A 16,867-nucleotide genomic window follows, 5' to 3' on the forward strand; every position below is an offset into this window, starting at 1 on the left:
TGTCTAGGTTTGTATGTAAAGACTCTAGGGTCATTGAAGAGGTGATTAGTTGCTGGGATTGGTGGGGTGGGGTACTATGGAAGGAAAGGCTAGATGGTCCCCGTTAGCTGTACTCCTCTTTATGAATGGCCACTTGGGTGAGGCACGAGGGAACATTCAATGAACAATAACCCAGAGAGAGTGAGTGCCTTCAGGAGAGGGGAGGACAGGAGTGGGTGGGAGAGAGGGGACAAAATTAGTGGAAAAAGGAAACCATTAAAAAAATAATAGAATGAATGTGGAAATACTATCTGTGAAAAATGCACAGCAACGCCCATGATCGTTCCTTCAGCCTCACTGTTTCATAATCGCATCTCCCTCAAGGAATTTGATATAGCCAATATCACCTACTTAATTTGAAGAAAAGAATTCCGGGAAAAGGGGCAGACCTGAGTGCCATAAATCACACTGGCTGGCTTTACTTGTTTTTTTTCTTTTCTAGATACAGAAATGAATTGATGAACTTTGTGTGGAAGGGGTTACACAGAAGAGGAGTGATCATAGGTCAGTGCCGAATTGGGGATTTCCAAAGGAAATCGTTTTTAGTTTATTTGGAAAGGGGCCAATTAAGAAAGAATTACACAACTCAGGGGTACTTTCCACAGCAAGAAATCAGCAATGCAGAGACCTAGCTGAGCAGAAAGTGAGATAGAACCTTCCTGAGCACATCCATTTAATCCAAGCTTGTGCTTTTGCCATTCTGCTGTCAGCTGTGCACGAGGAGTATGTGAGGGATTCGAGACTGGGTGATGCATTGATCTGGGTCACAAAGGGGTCGTTTTTTGGTTATTAGCCTGACTCTGCAGACCAATCTGGTTATGGTTCAGCAACTTTCCGTAAGGTGAGTGTGTTGCCTTTTCCCTGGGCTCATTTTCAACATTGCTGAAGTTAGCAAATGGTGAAATCTTTTTTTTTTGTAAGTGACGGTAAAGTGTGGACTACACGCCCGAAGAATCGGGCAGGGCTGGGGCTTATCGTTTTGTAGTGAGATAGAGAAGGCATTTTTTTTTTCATATGTAATGTATTGATGTATGTTATTAATACATCGTTACTATATCGTGACTCTCACTGGAGTTCAGGTGAGAACTGCTGTTGATTTTGCAGCCTGCTGTTAATTTGCCGGTTGGTGAACTTTAGTGGCTGTGAGACTAGAGATTGCAGCTGCTGATATTATCTGAAAAGATATAAAGAACTTGCATTTATATAGCACTTTTCACAACCTCAGGACAATCCCAAAGTGCTTCACAACCAATTGAGTACTTTTTTGAGGTGTAGTCACTGTTGTTATGTAGGAAACGTGGCAGCCAATTTACACACAGCAAGATCCCACAATCAGCAGATAACTGGATAATCTGTTTTTTGTTAGTGACGTTGGTTGAGGGATAAATGTTGGCCAGGACACCAGGGAGAACTCCCCATCTGTTCTTTGAGATAGTGGCTGTGGGATCTTTTATGCCCACCTGAGAGGACCAGACAGGGCCTCGGTTTAACGTCTGATCTGAAAGACGGCATCTCCAGCAGTGCAGCACTCCCTCATTACTGCATTGGAGTGTTGGCCTGGATTATGGGCTCAAGTCCCTGGAGTGAGACTTGAACCTACGACCTTCTGACTCCAAGGCGAGAGTGTGGCCCACTGAGCCACGGCTGACATTAAGTGTGTAATGGATGTACACTTGAACACATTCTGATGGCATTCCAATATCCACTATTTGAATGGAGGCTTTAAAATAGCAACGTAATGCGCTCAAAGTGTGTTAAGTGTCTGTGGTTTGTTGTATCCCCTCTTTACCTGTGTGTGGTGTTGCCCTTCTCCATCTTAAGGGACCGAGTGTGTACCCATTTGTGCCAATAACCTTTTTGAGTTTAATTTTTTAAAAATTCATGGATAACTATCAGGGCTGTGCTCGTCCAATAGCTCACTTGGTAGGTGCATTGCCTACTGTATAGTTAGCCACACCAATCAGGAGAGTCCCAGCTTCAGGGAAAGGCCCGGATGAAATGTATCCCAGGCTGTCAAAAGAAGCAAGGGAGGAAATAGCGGAGGCTCTGACCATCATTTTCCGATCCTCCTTGGCTACAGGCGCGGTGCCAGAGGATTGGAGGACTGCTAACGTAGTACCGTTGTTTGAAAAGGATAGACCGAGTAATTATAGACCAGTCAGTCTAACCTCAGTGTTGGGGAGGTTGGATAGACTAGGGTTGTTTTCTTTGGAACAGGGGAGGCTGAGGCGAGATTTAATTGAGGTGTATAAAATTATGAGGGGCCTAGATAGAGCGGACAGGAAGGACCTATTTCCCTTAGCAGAGAGGTGAATAACCAGGGAGCATAGATTTAAAATAATTGGTAGAGGGATTAGAGGGGAGCTGAGGAAAATATTTTTCACCCAGAGGGCGGTGGGGTCTGGAACTCACTGCCTGAGAGGGTGGGAGAGGCAGAAACCCTCATCACATTTAAAAAGTACTTGGATATGCACCTGAAGTGCTGCAACCTACAGGGCTACAGACCAAGTGCTGGAAAGTGGGATTAGGCTGGATAGCTGTATTTCGGCCGGCACGGACATGATGGGCCGAATGGCCTCCTTCTGTGCCGTAAATTTTCTATGTTTCAGTTCTGGGTCTATCAGCTGATCTCAGGCAGTAGGAGAATCACAGTTGGACTCAGTGCTCTGGGGCTAGAGGTAGTATGTCAGGCTCAGCATTGGTGCCCCCTATAAAGACCATTTATAAATGTTGCCTTGGATATTTCTTATCAGTTTGCGAACGTGATTTAGAGATGTTCCCTTAACCAATCGGTCCTTGGCAAGTGTGTCGATTAGGCTCTGATCCACACTGTATTAGATGGAGCCTGTAAGCAGAGATTGTGCTGCTGTACATAAAATTGCTTTAAACTTTGATAAAGGTACAGTGAACCTTAACCTTTCTACACCAGCTACGGTCAAGTAGACTGCCTGTCTAAGCTTGCGCATGGAAAATGGCCATTTGGGAGAGGGACTGGAGAGGCCAGTCAGTACCGCGGGAGCAATAATCCAGCATGAGTTCGCACCTTCAGGGGGGAAGGAGAGAAACTGGGGAAAAGCAAGTCATTTGGTTCATTGGCTGGCTGTTGGGGGGTTGCCAATCCTCCAGGATTGTCTCCAGGAGTTCAAGATTAATCTCCTGGACACGACTGCGAGCAGCACCCGGGAGAAAAATCATAGGAGCATTAAAAAAAAATTGTTTTTTTCATTTTCTTTGAACACTTTTGTTTATTCGGGGGAGGAGGAAGAGTGTTTGACCAGGCGAGGCGATTGGAGGCAGACGGATATGTAATGAAATTTCCAGGAATACGTCCGACCAGAGCTGGCAACTCTGCTGGCTGTCGAGTTCGAAAGGGTTTGTTGTGGAATGCTGTCTCCAGTTATCTTGCCGATCACCAGCATCGCAATTACCACGTGCCCAACTCTTACCGGCTTTACAGAGTCGATCACTGTAGAAAGTAGATTCCTTTCAGAAAATAACATTTTGTGACACAGTACGTGAGTAATTTGAGAATTGACGTGTGAAGTACAATGTTCGGGAGGAACAGGCGACTTTGGACCTGTGGTTCCCAAATCTCTCCACCACTGGGGCTTTCCCCCGCCTCATGTCTGGGTCTGTCGGAGACTTATTGATAGAGATTGATCATATGATTGGTCAACAACTCCGTTGTCGTTGTATCATGGAACTACCTTGATGGTACAAGGCGAACTAGATAGACCTTGATCTTTATTCATCCAGCAATTCCTATGTGTGTTTTTGATGATCAGACACCAGCTGGACTGAGATTCTGAAATGAATTGACCAACCCCTCTCTGACTGCAGGCCCTGAGAGTTCACGTCTGCTATAGCAGTTAAATCATGAAAAAAGAAACATTGGCCAGGACCCCTGCCCTTCTTCAAATAGTGCTGTGGGATCTTTTATATCCACCTGAGAGGGCAGACGGGGCCTCTGTTTAAAGTCTCATTTGAAAGGCAGCACCTCCTGACAGTGCAGCACTCCCTCAGTACTGCACTGGGAGTGTCAGCCTGGCTTTTGCACCCAAACCTCTGGAGTGGGACCTGAATCCACGACCTTCTGACTGCAAGGCGAGAGTGTGAGCTGAGCCACAGCTGACACCTACAGTGAAGGTAATACTCTGACTGTCGGGCTCTCACGCTGTCGCCATGTGCTCCTGCGGGATTATTTGTTTCTCATCCCTGTTTCCACCCCCCCTCCCCCACAAAATGTCTTTGAAGCTTTTCATTGTAATTTCCAATTGGATCTCTGACCACGATCTCCTGTCAATGAGTCCAATCTGGAAGATTAGACATTAATACATTTGCTGTATGGTTGGAGTCGGTGCCCAGAGGTTTCACTTTGCATCGATACTAAAGTTTTGTAAACCTGGGGTCTGACCTGACTCCCTGATGGAGGAAAATATTCGGCAGCAACCTCTCTGGCGTAGGGCTAGTGCAGCCCAGAATAACTATCTGACCCTTCCTTGGATCCTTTTCATAGAATTGGGAGAGCCCAGACCGTGAAAGGTTTAAGAGATCCACCAATATCTATTATAAGCCCACCGACTCCCTTGATTACATTTCCTCCCACCCTGCTTCCTGTAAGGACACTATTCCCTTCTCCTAGTTTCTCCGTCTCCGTCATATCTGCTCTGATGATACCACCTTCCGCACCACTGCTTCCAATGTCTTCCTTTTTCCTCAACCGAGGATTCCCCTCCACTGTAGTTGACAGGGCCTTCGACCATGTCCGTCCTATTCCCCACACTTATGCCCTCACCCCCTCCCTTCCCTTCCCCCCCCAAAATCATGATAGGGTCCCCCTTGTCCTCACCTTCCACCCCGCCAGCCTCCACATTCAACGCATCATCCTCCGCCATTTCCACCACCTCCGGCGTGATCCCACCACCAAACTCATCTTCCCCTCCCCTCCCTTTTCAGCATTCCGAAGGGACTGCTCCCTCCGCAACACCCTGGTCCACTCTTCCAACGCCCGGTCTCCTCCCCACAGGACCTTCCCGTGCGAGCGCAGGAGATGCAACAGCTGCCCCTTCACCTCCTCCCTTCCCACCGTCCAGGGCCCCAAACACTCCTTCCAGGTGAAACAGCGGGTTACTTGTACTCCTTCCAATTTACTATACTGTATTCGCTGCTCACAATGCGGTCTCCTCTACATTGGGGAGACCAAACGCAGACTGGGTGATCGCTTTGCTGAACGTCTCTGCTCAGTCCACAAGCGTGACCCTGACCTGCCGGTCGTTTGCCATTTTAATTGACCTCTCTGACCTCGGCCTCTTACACTGTTCCAATGAAACTCAACGGAAGCTCGAGGAACAGCACCTCATCTTTCGATGAGTCACTTTACAACCTTCCGGACTCACCACTGATTTCAATAACTTCAGATCATAACCTCTGCTTCCATTTTTTCAGTCAGCTAGTGCTGGTAATGGTTCTGCTGCTGCCATTTACAGCTCCTCTAGACCCATCTCTTGTTTCTTTACCTGTCCCATTACCACCCTCCTTGTCTTGCACCATCATCCCTTTTGTCATTTAATCACTCCTGTCCTGCATCCTATCACAGATCTTCCCTTTTGTTCTTCCCTCCCCTCCCTTTCTTCCATTCCCCTTCCCCCCCCCCTTTCCCTGGCTCTGTACTTGCTTAAAAACTGTTATCTCTTTACCATCTTCCAGATCTGATGAAAGGTCTTCGACCTGAAACATTAACTCTGTTTCTTTCTCCACAGATGCTGCCTCACTTGCTGAGCTTCTCCAGCATTTTCTGTTTTTATTTAAGAGGTTCAGTTTCCTCTTGTAGCTCACTGGTTAATGCATGCATGTTGTGCATTATTTTAACAAGTGTATGACGCTGTCATTGGAGCTGTACCCCAATAAGATCCAGGAGAGGAGGGGAGGGGAGAGAGTCTACACCTTCAGGAGTTGGGGGAGAGAGTCAGCACCTTCAGGGGTGGAAGAGAGTCGGCGTCTTCAGTGGGGGGAGGGGAGAGAGAGTCAGCACCTTCAGGGTGGGGGAGAGAGTCGGCGTCCTCAGTGTGGGGGGGGAGGAAGAGAGTCAGCACCTTTGGGGGGGAGGGGAGAGAGTCGGCACCTTCAGGAGGGGAGGGGAGAGAGTCGGCACCTTCAGGGGGGAGGGGAGAGAGTCAGCACCTTCAGGGGGGAGGGGAGAGAGTCGGCACCTTCAGGGGGGAGGGGAGAGAGTCGGCACCTTCAGGGGGGAGGGGAGAGAGTCGGCACCTTCAGGGGGGAGGGGAGAGAGTCAGCACCTTCAGGGGGGAGGGGAGAGAGTCGGCACCTTCAGGGGGGAGGGGAGAGAGTCAGCACCTTCAGGGGGGAGGGGAGAGAGTCGGCACCTTCAGGGGGGAGGGGAGAGAGTTGGCACCTTCAGGGGGAGGGGAGAGAGTCGGCACCTTCAGGGGGGAGGGGAGAGAGTCGGCACCTTCAGGAGGGGAGGGGAGAGAGTCGGCACCTTCGGGGGTGGGGGGGAAGAGTCCGTATGTAAACTGGGAGAACATGATTCTGCACTGGGTGCCTGAAATGGAAAAGTGCTGTAATAATCGGGGGCTCACCTTATCTATACCATTTAATATTTCATAAACTGTGATGAGGTCCCCCCACCCCTCGCCTTGGAGACAGAAGGTCGTGGGTTCAAGTCCCACTCCCCCTTACTTGAACACATAATCTAGGCCGACACTCCCAGTGCCTGTACTGAGGGAGTGCTGCATTGTTGGAGGTGCCGTCTTTCAGACAAGACGTTAAACCGAGGCCCCGTCTGCCCTCTCGGGTAGATGTAAAAGATCCCATGGCCACTATTTTGGAGAAGAGCAGGGGAGTTCTCCCCGGTGTCCTGGCCAACATTCACTGCTGTTTGTGGGAGCTTGCTGTGCACAAATTGGTTGCCGCGTGTCCTACATTACAACAGTGACCGCACTTCAAAAAGTACTTCATTGGCTGTAAAGCTCTTCGGGACGTCCTGAGGTTGTGAAAGGCGTTGTAGAAATGCAAGTCTTTCATTCTTTGTTTCTTTATCATAGAATCATACAATATCGGCGGGTCCTTTTGTTTCCTTTCGAATACAGGCCTGAGAGTTTGAATTAACTTATAAGATCAAAGTCATTTGTTTCCTTGATCTAATTAATGGTGCTTTCTTGCATGTAAGAGATTGTGTTTGTCCCGGTGTGTTGACTTGTGTACGATTGGCACAAGATGGGTTACTGTTGGTGGGTGGGCAGGCTGACTGAAGATTTCCAAACATTACCCATCCCAGTCCCCCTGGGGAATCTGGTTTAATCCTCCACCGTGGAACTGGTCCAGTCTGTTTGGTGTCTGCTGTGAAACGGATGATGTCACTGAGAAGCTGCTTTTATATATGAACGTAGGAAAGGCAGGCTGCCAATCGAGTGTTGCTAGTCGGACCCTGGCTTGACGCACCCACTGATCTATGTCCTGACCACCTAATCTGGGAATGGGCCCAAAAAAACTAGGGTGGGGGGTGGGAATAACCCACGGCGTTTTGGGGGAAAACGGGTCTTCCTGGCTCTCTGGTAATTTTATTTTGGTGTTTCCGTCAGCTACACAACACCCACGTGTAGGGAACGAACAGTACCAGCGCAGTGTGCACATCTAGTGCCCGCTCAGGTGGATGTAAAAGATCCCATGGCACTATTTTGAAGAAGAGCAGGGGAGTTCTCCCCTTGTCCTGGCCAATAGTTACCCCCCAACCAACACCTAAAACAGATTATCTGATCATTTATCACATTGCTGTTTGTGGGATCTTGCTGTGCACAATTTGGCTGCCCTTTTCCCCTACATTACAACAGTGGCTACACTTCAAAAAGCATTTAATTGGCTGTAAAACGCTTTTGGATGTCCTGAGGAGAAGAAAGGTGCTATATAAATGCAAGTCTTTCGTTTGTCCTTTCTGGAGAGGCTGTCCGTAATTCTTGGCTCACAGATTTAACAGCACTGAAAAAGGCCATTCGGCCCGTTTTGCCTGTGCCGGCTCTCTGAAAGAGCAACTATCCACGTGGCCCCACTTCCCATATCCTTTTAAATTTTTCTTTTTCAAATATTTCTGCACTTCCCTTTTGAAAGTTATTAAGAACTCTGACCCCAGCACAGTCTCGGATGAGCGTTCTATGTCCTAAACAACCCCCTGTGTGTAAAAAAAAATTCTCTCGGTTGGTTCTTTTGGAGTGAGCCTTTGGCTCATTGATTGGATTCCTGTCTCTTGAGTCAGAAGGTTCAGGGTTCAAACCCCGCGCCAGACAGTCCAGACGAGTGGAGACCGGCGTTCCGGGTTGATATCCAGCGGGATTGTTGTGTTCGGTAGGTGTGTGTGGCCACCCCCCCCCCCTCATCGTATGGGTCATGGGAACCCATAAAGCCCTCCAGCCATACAGGACTGACCCACCCCCCCCGCTATCGGCTGGAATAGAGATGGTTACGGTCATGGAAGGAGTGTTCACATCACGGCCTGTCAGACCGCTAATCAGCCTGTGAATCCTTCCACTGCTTCACATTCTTCTCCAGGGGAAGAGTGCAAACTTGTGAGAACAATAACAACCAGACTATTAATCAGCCCTCTTGTTACTAACTCAAAAGCTAAAATAAGCCTATCCGGGGTCATCAGTCAAACAGAAGGACATCTCCTGGCAAAAGAATAGGATTTTTTTTCAAGTGTTTTTTTTTGGGGGGGGATTTTTATTTTAGCAATCATTACGCCACTTGAATTTAAATTTCTAACATCTCAGTGTGTGGCCACAATTTGTCTCCCAGCAGTGACTCGATGTGACACTGATCAACCCAGCTCCGTCCATTTAAAGAAAACGGAATGCTTCTAATCCATGGAGTTAGAATCCATTTGTGTACAGTGTGGAGACCTTTGCTTCAAAATAACTTGGGCCTGCAGCTAAGATGGGATCCCGACTGTCAATGTCCATTTTTTAAAATGGGCCGTGACAGCACGACTTAATCACTCAAACGGGTTCTGTTGGCGAAACTCATTTATTAAAGATGGCTCAGGCTATATTAAATTAGAGCCAGGCCGTTCAGGGGTGATGTCAGGAAGCACTTCTTCACACAAAGCGGGAGTGGAAATCTGGAACTCTCTCCCCCCAAAAATCTGTTGAGGCTGGGGGTCGATTGGAAATTTCAAAACGGAGATTGATAGATTTTTGTTGGGTGAGGGGATTAAGGGTTACAGAACCAAGACAGGTAAATGGAGTTAAGATACAGATCAGCTATGATCTAATTGAATGGCGGAACAGGCTCGAGGGGCTGAATGGCCTTCTCCTGTTCCGATGTTCCTTTCCAGAAGGAGTGCTAGTGATGCTGATCCTTCTTTAGAATAGGTGCGATGCCCAACATGGTTAAATAGCCTGACAGCTCTCACTGTCTCCAGGAGGAATAGCTACTTGTGTGACGACTGGAGGGCCCCGACCCCCAGCAATTATGGGTACTGTACCCCAGTGAGTGCCAGCACCTTCAGGCCACTAAGATCAGTCAGGTCACGCTCGAAAAAAAAAATTTTGATAGTTTGTTCGAGGTTGCAAGTTGTTCAGTCTTTTGCCTTGTGGAATGGGTGCTGATTGTATACGGTTTCTAATGTGCCAGGGTACGACACTGGCACATTAGGAACCGTGCCAGTGTCGTACCCTGGCACATTAGGCCGGTGACTTCTCAACATGAGCCCATGTGCTCTGAAGTCGAGGACCACCAGTCTCACTCGCTGAGTCTTTAAATTCCCCACCTGAACTGCGGACATGAAATAACAAATCTGAAAATCACGGGACTCGAGGAGATTGCAGCTATTGGCAGCCCTTGTGGGACACTCCTTAGGGAAGGGAGCAAGTAAATTTAAAGAACACTGTTGCTCCAATATCTCAAGTCTCTCTCCTTAACGATAGTTTCCCACCTCTGGTAACATCCTGAGTGGAGGCCAGTTCCCAGTAAGCAGGTAGTTTGGTCCTTGGCATTCATCAACCCCATGAACATGTGCATGCATGTTTGTTTGGTGTGTTTGTTTGGTGTGTTTCTGTGTGTGTGTGTGTGTGTGTATGTGTGTTTCTGTGTGTGCGTGTACTTGTTTGCGTGTGTGTGCGTGTACTTGTTTGCGTGTGTGTGCGTGTACTTGTTTGCGTGTGTGTGCGTGTACTTGTTTGCGTGTGTATCTGTGCATGTGCACGTGTTTCTGTGTGTGCGCATTTCTGTGTGTGTGTTTCTCAGCATGTGTGCATGTGTGAGTGAGTGCATGTGTTTCTGTGCGTGTGCGAGTGTGCGTGTTTCTGTGTGCGTGTTTCTCTGCGTGTGTGTGTGTGTGTGTGCACGTGAGGAATCAGCAATGCAGAGATCCTTACTTGGGACTGGAAGCTGAAACCTCGGCTGTGAGTTCAGTGTGTCTCTTGCTGCCTCTGCCCTCCGCGGAGTAAAGGGATTTTCCAGATACGGTGTGAGTTTACCCTGACACATCACCTGCTAACTGCTGGGAACATTCTTATGTTGAAACTGCAAGTGGAAGTACTTTAGCATAAAACAAAAGCCCTTTTTTAGGCAAACCATTGCTCAGTAAGGTATCCTTTATTTTTTTTGCTGAGACGGATTGATAGCACTCAATCATGTCTCTCAGAAAGATTTCAAACAGCTTCATGTACAATGAAATACTTAGAAATTTGGAACTCTCTCCCCCAAAAGGCTGTTGAGGCCGGAGGGCAATTAAAAATTTCAAAACTAAGATTGATAGATTTTTGTTGGGTAAGGGGGTATTAAGGGTTACGGAACCAAGGCGGGTAAATGGAGTTAAGATACAGATCAGCCGTGATCTAATTGAATGGCTGAACAGGCTCGAGGGGCTGAATGGCCTCCTCCTGTTCCTACGTTCAGTGACTGCTGTTATGTAAGCAAATGCAGCAGCCATTTTGCACACAGCTAGATCCTGCTCACAGCACAAGATGGCTGATCGGTTAACTTGTTTCTGAGTGTTGGTGGTGGCTGAGTGAGGATAGTTTGCCAGGATGCTAAGGAAAGTTCCACTCATCGTTTCTGAGGGGGTGGGCAGAGAGAGAGAGAGAGAGAGAGAGCGTAGACACTCATCCCCTCAGCCAGGACTGGCTTCAAACACAGGCCCCAGAGGAGAAATGTCACTGCTGAATCCATAGCGATGCTCCACTAAAGAAGTTGGAACTGAGACAGCTGCTATTTTCCTGCCAATCGCAACAAATAGCATTCCTGTGGGAACTGCGCGATGGGGAATTCCCCCCCCCCAAGAAGGAAGTGTACTTAAAAAAAAACCCACAGCTGTAAACTTTGCACCATTCCTTTAACTGAGAGACACTTACTGGAGCAGTGCGGGGCAGGGGTGGGAGCCAGTGCAGGCTGGGAGACCATTAAGCCGTCATGTTTTAGCTTCAGAAATGCCACAAAATTGGTGTGACCGGAGTGGGAGATGGGGTTTGCTCAGCTTTTCCAAAACAGTATGTGAGTTGCCTCACTTCCTGTCCACATATTATGACACAAGGCATAAAAAAAACAGGAGCAGGAGTAGGCCACACTCGAGCCTGCTCCGCCATTCAATAAGATCATGGCTGATCTTCTACCTCAACTCCACTTTCCCGCCCTATCCCCATGTCCCTTGATTCCCTTAGTGTCCAAAAATCTTATCGATCTCAGTCTTGAATATACTCAACGACTGAGCATCCACAGCCCTCTGAGTAAAGAAATGTTTCCCCATCTCAGTCCTCAATGGCGGACCCCTTACCTTGAGACCATGACCCTTAGCTCTAGACCCTCCAGCCAGGGGAAACGGCCTCTCGGCATCTCCCCTGTCAAGCACTCCAAGAATTTTATACGTTTCGACGAGATCACCTCTCATTCTTCTAAACTCCAGAGAGTATAGGCCCATTCTACTCAATCTCTCCTCACAGGACAACCCTCTCATCCCAGGAATCAATCTAGTGAACCTTCGTTGCACCGCCTCTAAGGCAAGTCTATCCTTCCTTAGGTAAGGAGACCAAAACTGTACGCAGTTGCTGCCCTTGGCCCTACACCTGGGCTTCTCGTACAGAAGTATACAAGGGTAGAAGCCATGATCTTATTGAATGGCGGAACAGGCTCGAGTGACTGAATGGCCTCCTCCCGCTCCGGTGCCTTCCATTCCTTCAATATCGTGATGTTAACTTTTGTTTTCGTCTCTTTCTCTTCCTCAGAGTGGGTGGAAAGTGTTAATGGCGACAGGAAGTGGTTCAGACAGGCTAAAGTCATGCTTATATCAGCCTCCCAAAAACTCTCTCTCCAGCGCCTGCCGTCAGCCTCTCGGCTCGGGGATTGAGCCGCTGGAAGGGGGCTACGCTGAAGAGTTTGTTCAGCCAGTCGATGACAAGTACAAGTGTGAGCTGTGCCACCGAGTGCTGTGCCATGCCAAGCAGACTGAGTGCGGGCACCGGTTCTGCGAGTCCTGCCTCAACTCCCATCTCAGGTAAGACAGGCGGGGCTTGGGATTATCGGGGCAGGTTCTGGCCAGTAGAGCTGCCAGCGTTAGGACGTATTCCAGACGTGAGCTCTTCAGTCAGAAGGTTGCTAAAACATCGACGTTTGTGGGAGCTTGCTGTGCGCAAATTGGCTGCCGCATTTGCCTACATTACGACAGTGACTACACTTTAAAAAAGTACTTCATGGGCTGTAAAGCACTTTAGGACATGAAAGGCACCATATAAATTTAAGTTCTTTCTTTTTCTATATGGTTAAATGCTGCATCTCTCCTGTGGGGCTGCTGGGTATGGTCTCATGGTATTAACCTATTCGTAGTATCGTAGTAGGTACCGCACAGGAGGAGGCCATTCAGCCCATCATGCCTGTGCCGGCTCTTTTGAAAGAGCTATCCAATTAGTCCCTCTCCCCCTGCTCTTTCCCCATAGCCCATAAATTTTTTCCCCTTGAAATATTTATCCAATTCCCTTTTGAAAGTTATTATTGAATCTGCTTCCACCGCCCTTTCAGGCAGCGCATTCCAGATCATAACAACTCGCTGTGTTAAAAAAATGTTTCCTCATGTGGCCTCTGGCTCTTTTGCCAATCACCTTAAATCTGTGCCCTCCAGCTACAGATCCGTCTGCCACAGCAAACAGTTTCTTCTTATTTACTCTATCAAAACCCTTCATGATTTTGAACATCCCTATTAAATCTCCCCTTAACCTTCTCTATCCCTTTATCCCTCTTCCTCACCTCACAATTCAGCTGGTTCTAAGAATTACATGTTTTGATTTCTCTCACCGGAGACCATGGGCCCGATTTTAGCACCCGCTATCGGGTGCGTTCTCGGCGGGGGGGCCTCGAAAATCGTGAAATGCAGGATCCCGACCGGATCCCGCCCACTTCCGGGTTCCCCGATGACGCGCCGGCGTGCGCGCGCAGCCCCCGCTGGTGGGAATCCCGCAGGCAATTAAAGCCAGCGGGATGCCACTTGAGAGTATTTATTTAGCTATTTCAGGTCATTAACTGACCTGATTAAGGGACTGTGTGTGATTTTTGATCAACATGGGACTGTTTCCCACACTGGGGGAAACACTCCCAGATCGAATGGACGTGTTGCAGCTGTCAGCCTGTGGCAGCTGCAAAGGTCCATTTGACAGGTGGGGGGGGGGGGGGAAGAGACCCTCACCCATTGCAGGAGGCCACTCTGTCACTTGGGACAAAGTTTGGCCTTCACCACCCTCCTCCTGACGGTCAAAGTCACCAACCTGCACACTTACCCCGGGGTCCGGAGACATGTACCTACCTTGCGGACCCCCTCAGATGGACATCTTGTGGATGGGGGCCGCCGTAGCTGCAGTCATGACCTCCTCGGAGGGCGAACAGCCTCACCAGTTTCGCCATCCACGCCGTCCACCTCTGACACGTGGAGCTCCACAACAGAGTGCTGTGACACATCCACCTGTACAGCAGGAGGGAGGGCTACCGCAGAGAGAGATGCGTCGCAGAGGGCACTACCCTCGCCACAGGTTCCACAGGCCGAGGCTCAGCCTCCTGGACCTCTCTGAGCAGCAGTGCACACGGAGGCTCAGAGTCACTCGACATGTAGCCGTGGACATCTGCAGCCTCTTTCATGCCGAGCTGCTCCTGGCTGGCCCGAGCACCATCTTCCTACCTGTCGCTGTCAAAGTCACCACTGCCCTCCCGAACTTCTCCTCCACAGCCTTCCAGGGTGCAACCGGGGACATCGCCGATGTCTCTCAGTCGTCTGCGCAGAAGAGCCCTGCAAATACACCTATACCCACTCTGCAGTGACACAATGGGTGGCATCAGTGGTGGGTCCTCATAGTGATACCCATGAGCGGGCATTATTGCACAAACCGGACAGGATTCGCGAAGACATGGTAGTAGTGGTGCCAATATAATGTGTGATGTGAGTTGTTCTGAAATTCAGTATAAGTAACAACCATGACAAACCCTCAAACACCCTTGTGCATCCCCTTCATGCTCACGACACGTTTGCCTTACGCTGCCTACTGCACATATGTGATGCATGCCCTGTGGCTGCAGCACAGGTGGTGGCAGGTTGAATGAGGCTGGCCGTGAGAGAGATGCACGAGAGGGTGAGTATGGGATAGAGCCATGAGATTGTATGAGGATTGGGTTGCGTGGTAGTGGCGGGGTGAGTACTGGCGAGGTGAGTAGGTGCAGGTAAGATGAGGATGGGGTTTGAGTGGGTATGAGGGGTGATGTGACAGAGTAGTGTTGGCAGTGCCGAAGGAGATGTGGGGTGGGGGCAGTGATGTGGCAGACGGAGTGTAGGGGAAAGACTACATGTACTCACTGTGGCTGACCTACTGAGGTCATTGGAGCGCCTCCTGCACTGTGTGCAGGTGGGCGATATGTTGGTGGCGCAGGTGACCCCCTCTGCCACCTCGAGCCAGGCCTTCCTGGTGGCGGAGGCGGGCCGCTTCCTCCCGCCCGCCGGGTGGAAGATCTCTGTCCTCCCCCTCCTCCTCACCCCATCTAATGATACCTGGGGTGAGGCATCATTAAACTGGGAGCAGCCTTCCCCCTGGGCTGCTCCATGCAGTCATCTTTGCTATTGGTTGCAGCATCTGTCAGTGGAGGACTGCCCCTTTAAATAGAGCGCCTCCAGCTGACAGATCTTACTGCGCATGTGAAGCCCGCCCGACGCGCAAATCAGCAGCGGGGAACCCGGAGGAGCAGGTAAGTGGATCCAATTAGTGGGTTGCCTGCTACGATCGTGCGGGAAACCCACTAATTTCACCGGGCGCGTTACCCACGCGCCCGCTTGCCCACCTGCTGAGAACCTGCACCCCTGGTAAAATCGGGCCCCATGTTTGGGATCCTGATAGTGATGTGTGAGTGTGGGAGGTCACAGTGTGACTTGTGAGTCTCCCACCAAATGCAGGAGAATGGGTAGCCTGTCTGATAGAGTCCCCTTTCTCCTCAGCTCAACAGATCAGTTACCTGTGTTCAAGGGTCACCCAGCTCATGGACTCTACAGGTTGGGAGGTCTGTCTGGGAGGTCTTGGGTTGCCAACCCTCCAGGATTGGCCTGGAGTTTCCAGGAATTGAAGGTTAATCTTCAGGATGCTGCTACGAGCAACACCCGGGAGAAAAATCATAGGGGCAATAAAACAAACTTGAGTGTTATTTTTATTTTCTGTTTGTTTATTAATTATAAAAATATTGGAGATGGGGAAGAAAGGCTGTTTGGATAATTGTTGACTGTCAGTCAATCGGGTAACAAAAAGTCTATTCACTTTCCAATTGGTGTGGGAAGGCAGGATGCCATGAGGATTGACATGTCAGGCTGCTAATGGGGGGAGTGTGGGGGTGGGTCAGTTGGAGGGAGGAGATTATCTGATGAAAGCATCAGGAATATGTCCAACCAGAGATGGCAACCCTTGCGAGACCCCTCCCTCGCTCCTGAGGTCCACAGGTTGGTAGACTTAGGATTTACCCTAGCTCCTTAACTGTACAGATTCTGACACTTGTGAAGAAACACCTTCTGCTCAGCTATCTGGCCTAGTCCCAGACAGGGAAAGCTGGTATTGCCATGGGTAACATGTCTCGAGTCCGCCATGATCGTACAGACAGGAAACTCGGTGTCACATTGGAAGTTACAAATATATTATTTTAATTGATTTTAAAATTCTCATCCTTGTTTTCAAATCCTTCCATGGCCTCACCCCTCCCTATCTCTGTGACCACCTCCAGCCCTGCAGCCCTCCCAGATCTCTGCGTTTCTCCAATTCTGGCCTCTTGCGCATCCCCGATTTCCATCGCTCCACCATTGGCGGCCGTGCCTTCAGCTGCCTCGGCCCTAAGCTCTGGAATTTCCTCCCTAAACCTCTCCGCCTCTCTCTCCTCCTTTAAGACGCTCCTTAAAACCTACCTCTTTGTCCAAGCTTTTGGTCGCCTGTCCTAATATCTCCTTATGAGGCTCAGTGTCAAATTTTGTTTGATAATCGCTCCTGTGAGGCACCTTGGGCTGTTTTACTACGTTAAAGGCGCTATATAAATGCCTTTATAAATATTGTTGAAAACTGATTGGACAGAAAGCTTGACGCAGGAGCTATTGAGCCTGTGTCATTTTGAACTTGCCACTGTATTAAGCAATTGCAGCTCTTTATATTCCTGGAACTGAGCCTCCTGAACAACTCCCTAAAACAGACATCAAAAACCGAGGGGGAGAGTCAACAAGCAAGACGAAGTGAAGCGTCTGTGAGGGATTCCCCTGTAGAAATGCTTGGTTGGTGACTAGGGGTTGCCAACCCTCCAGGATTGTCCTGGAGTCTCCAGG

General features: G+C 49.3%; 1 protein-coding gene across 2 annotated transcripts in view; it reads left to right on the forward strand.

Moving 5' to 3' along the window:
- Positions 1-653: 653 nt before the first annotated feature.
- Positions 654-16,867, forward strand: part of LOC137305921 (TNF receptor-associated factor 3-like) — a 40,137-nt gene continuing 23,923 nt past the window's right edge. For both annotated transcript variants that reach the window (XM_067974865.1, XM_067974866.1), the window contains exons 1-2: positions 654-880; positions 12,273-12,541. In XM_067974865.1, coding sequence (XP_067830966.1) covers positions 12,291-12,541 — 251 coding nt within the window. In that variant the 5' untranslated portion in view covers positions 654-880; positions 12,273-12,290. The remainder of the gene's footprint in view (positions 881-12,272; positions 12,542-16,867) is intronic.

The sequence above is a fragment of the Heptranchias perlo genome, chromosome 41 (assembly GCF_035084215.1).
Source record: "Heptranchias perlo isolate sHepPer1 chromosome 41, sHepPer1.hap1, whole genome shotgun sequence".
NCBI lineage: Eukaryota > Metazoa > Chordata > Chondrichthyes > Hexanchiformes > Hexanchidae > Heptranchias > Heptranchias perlo.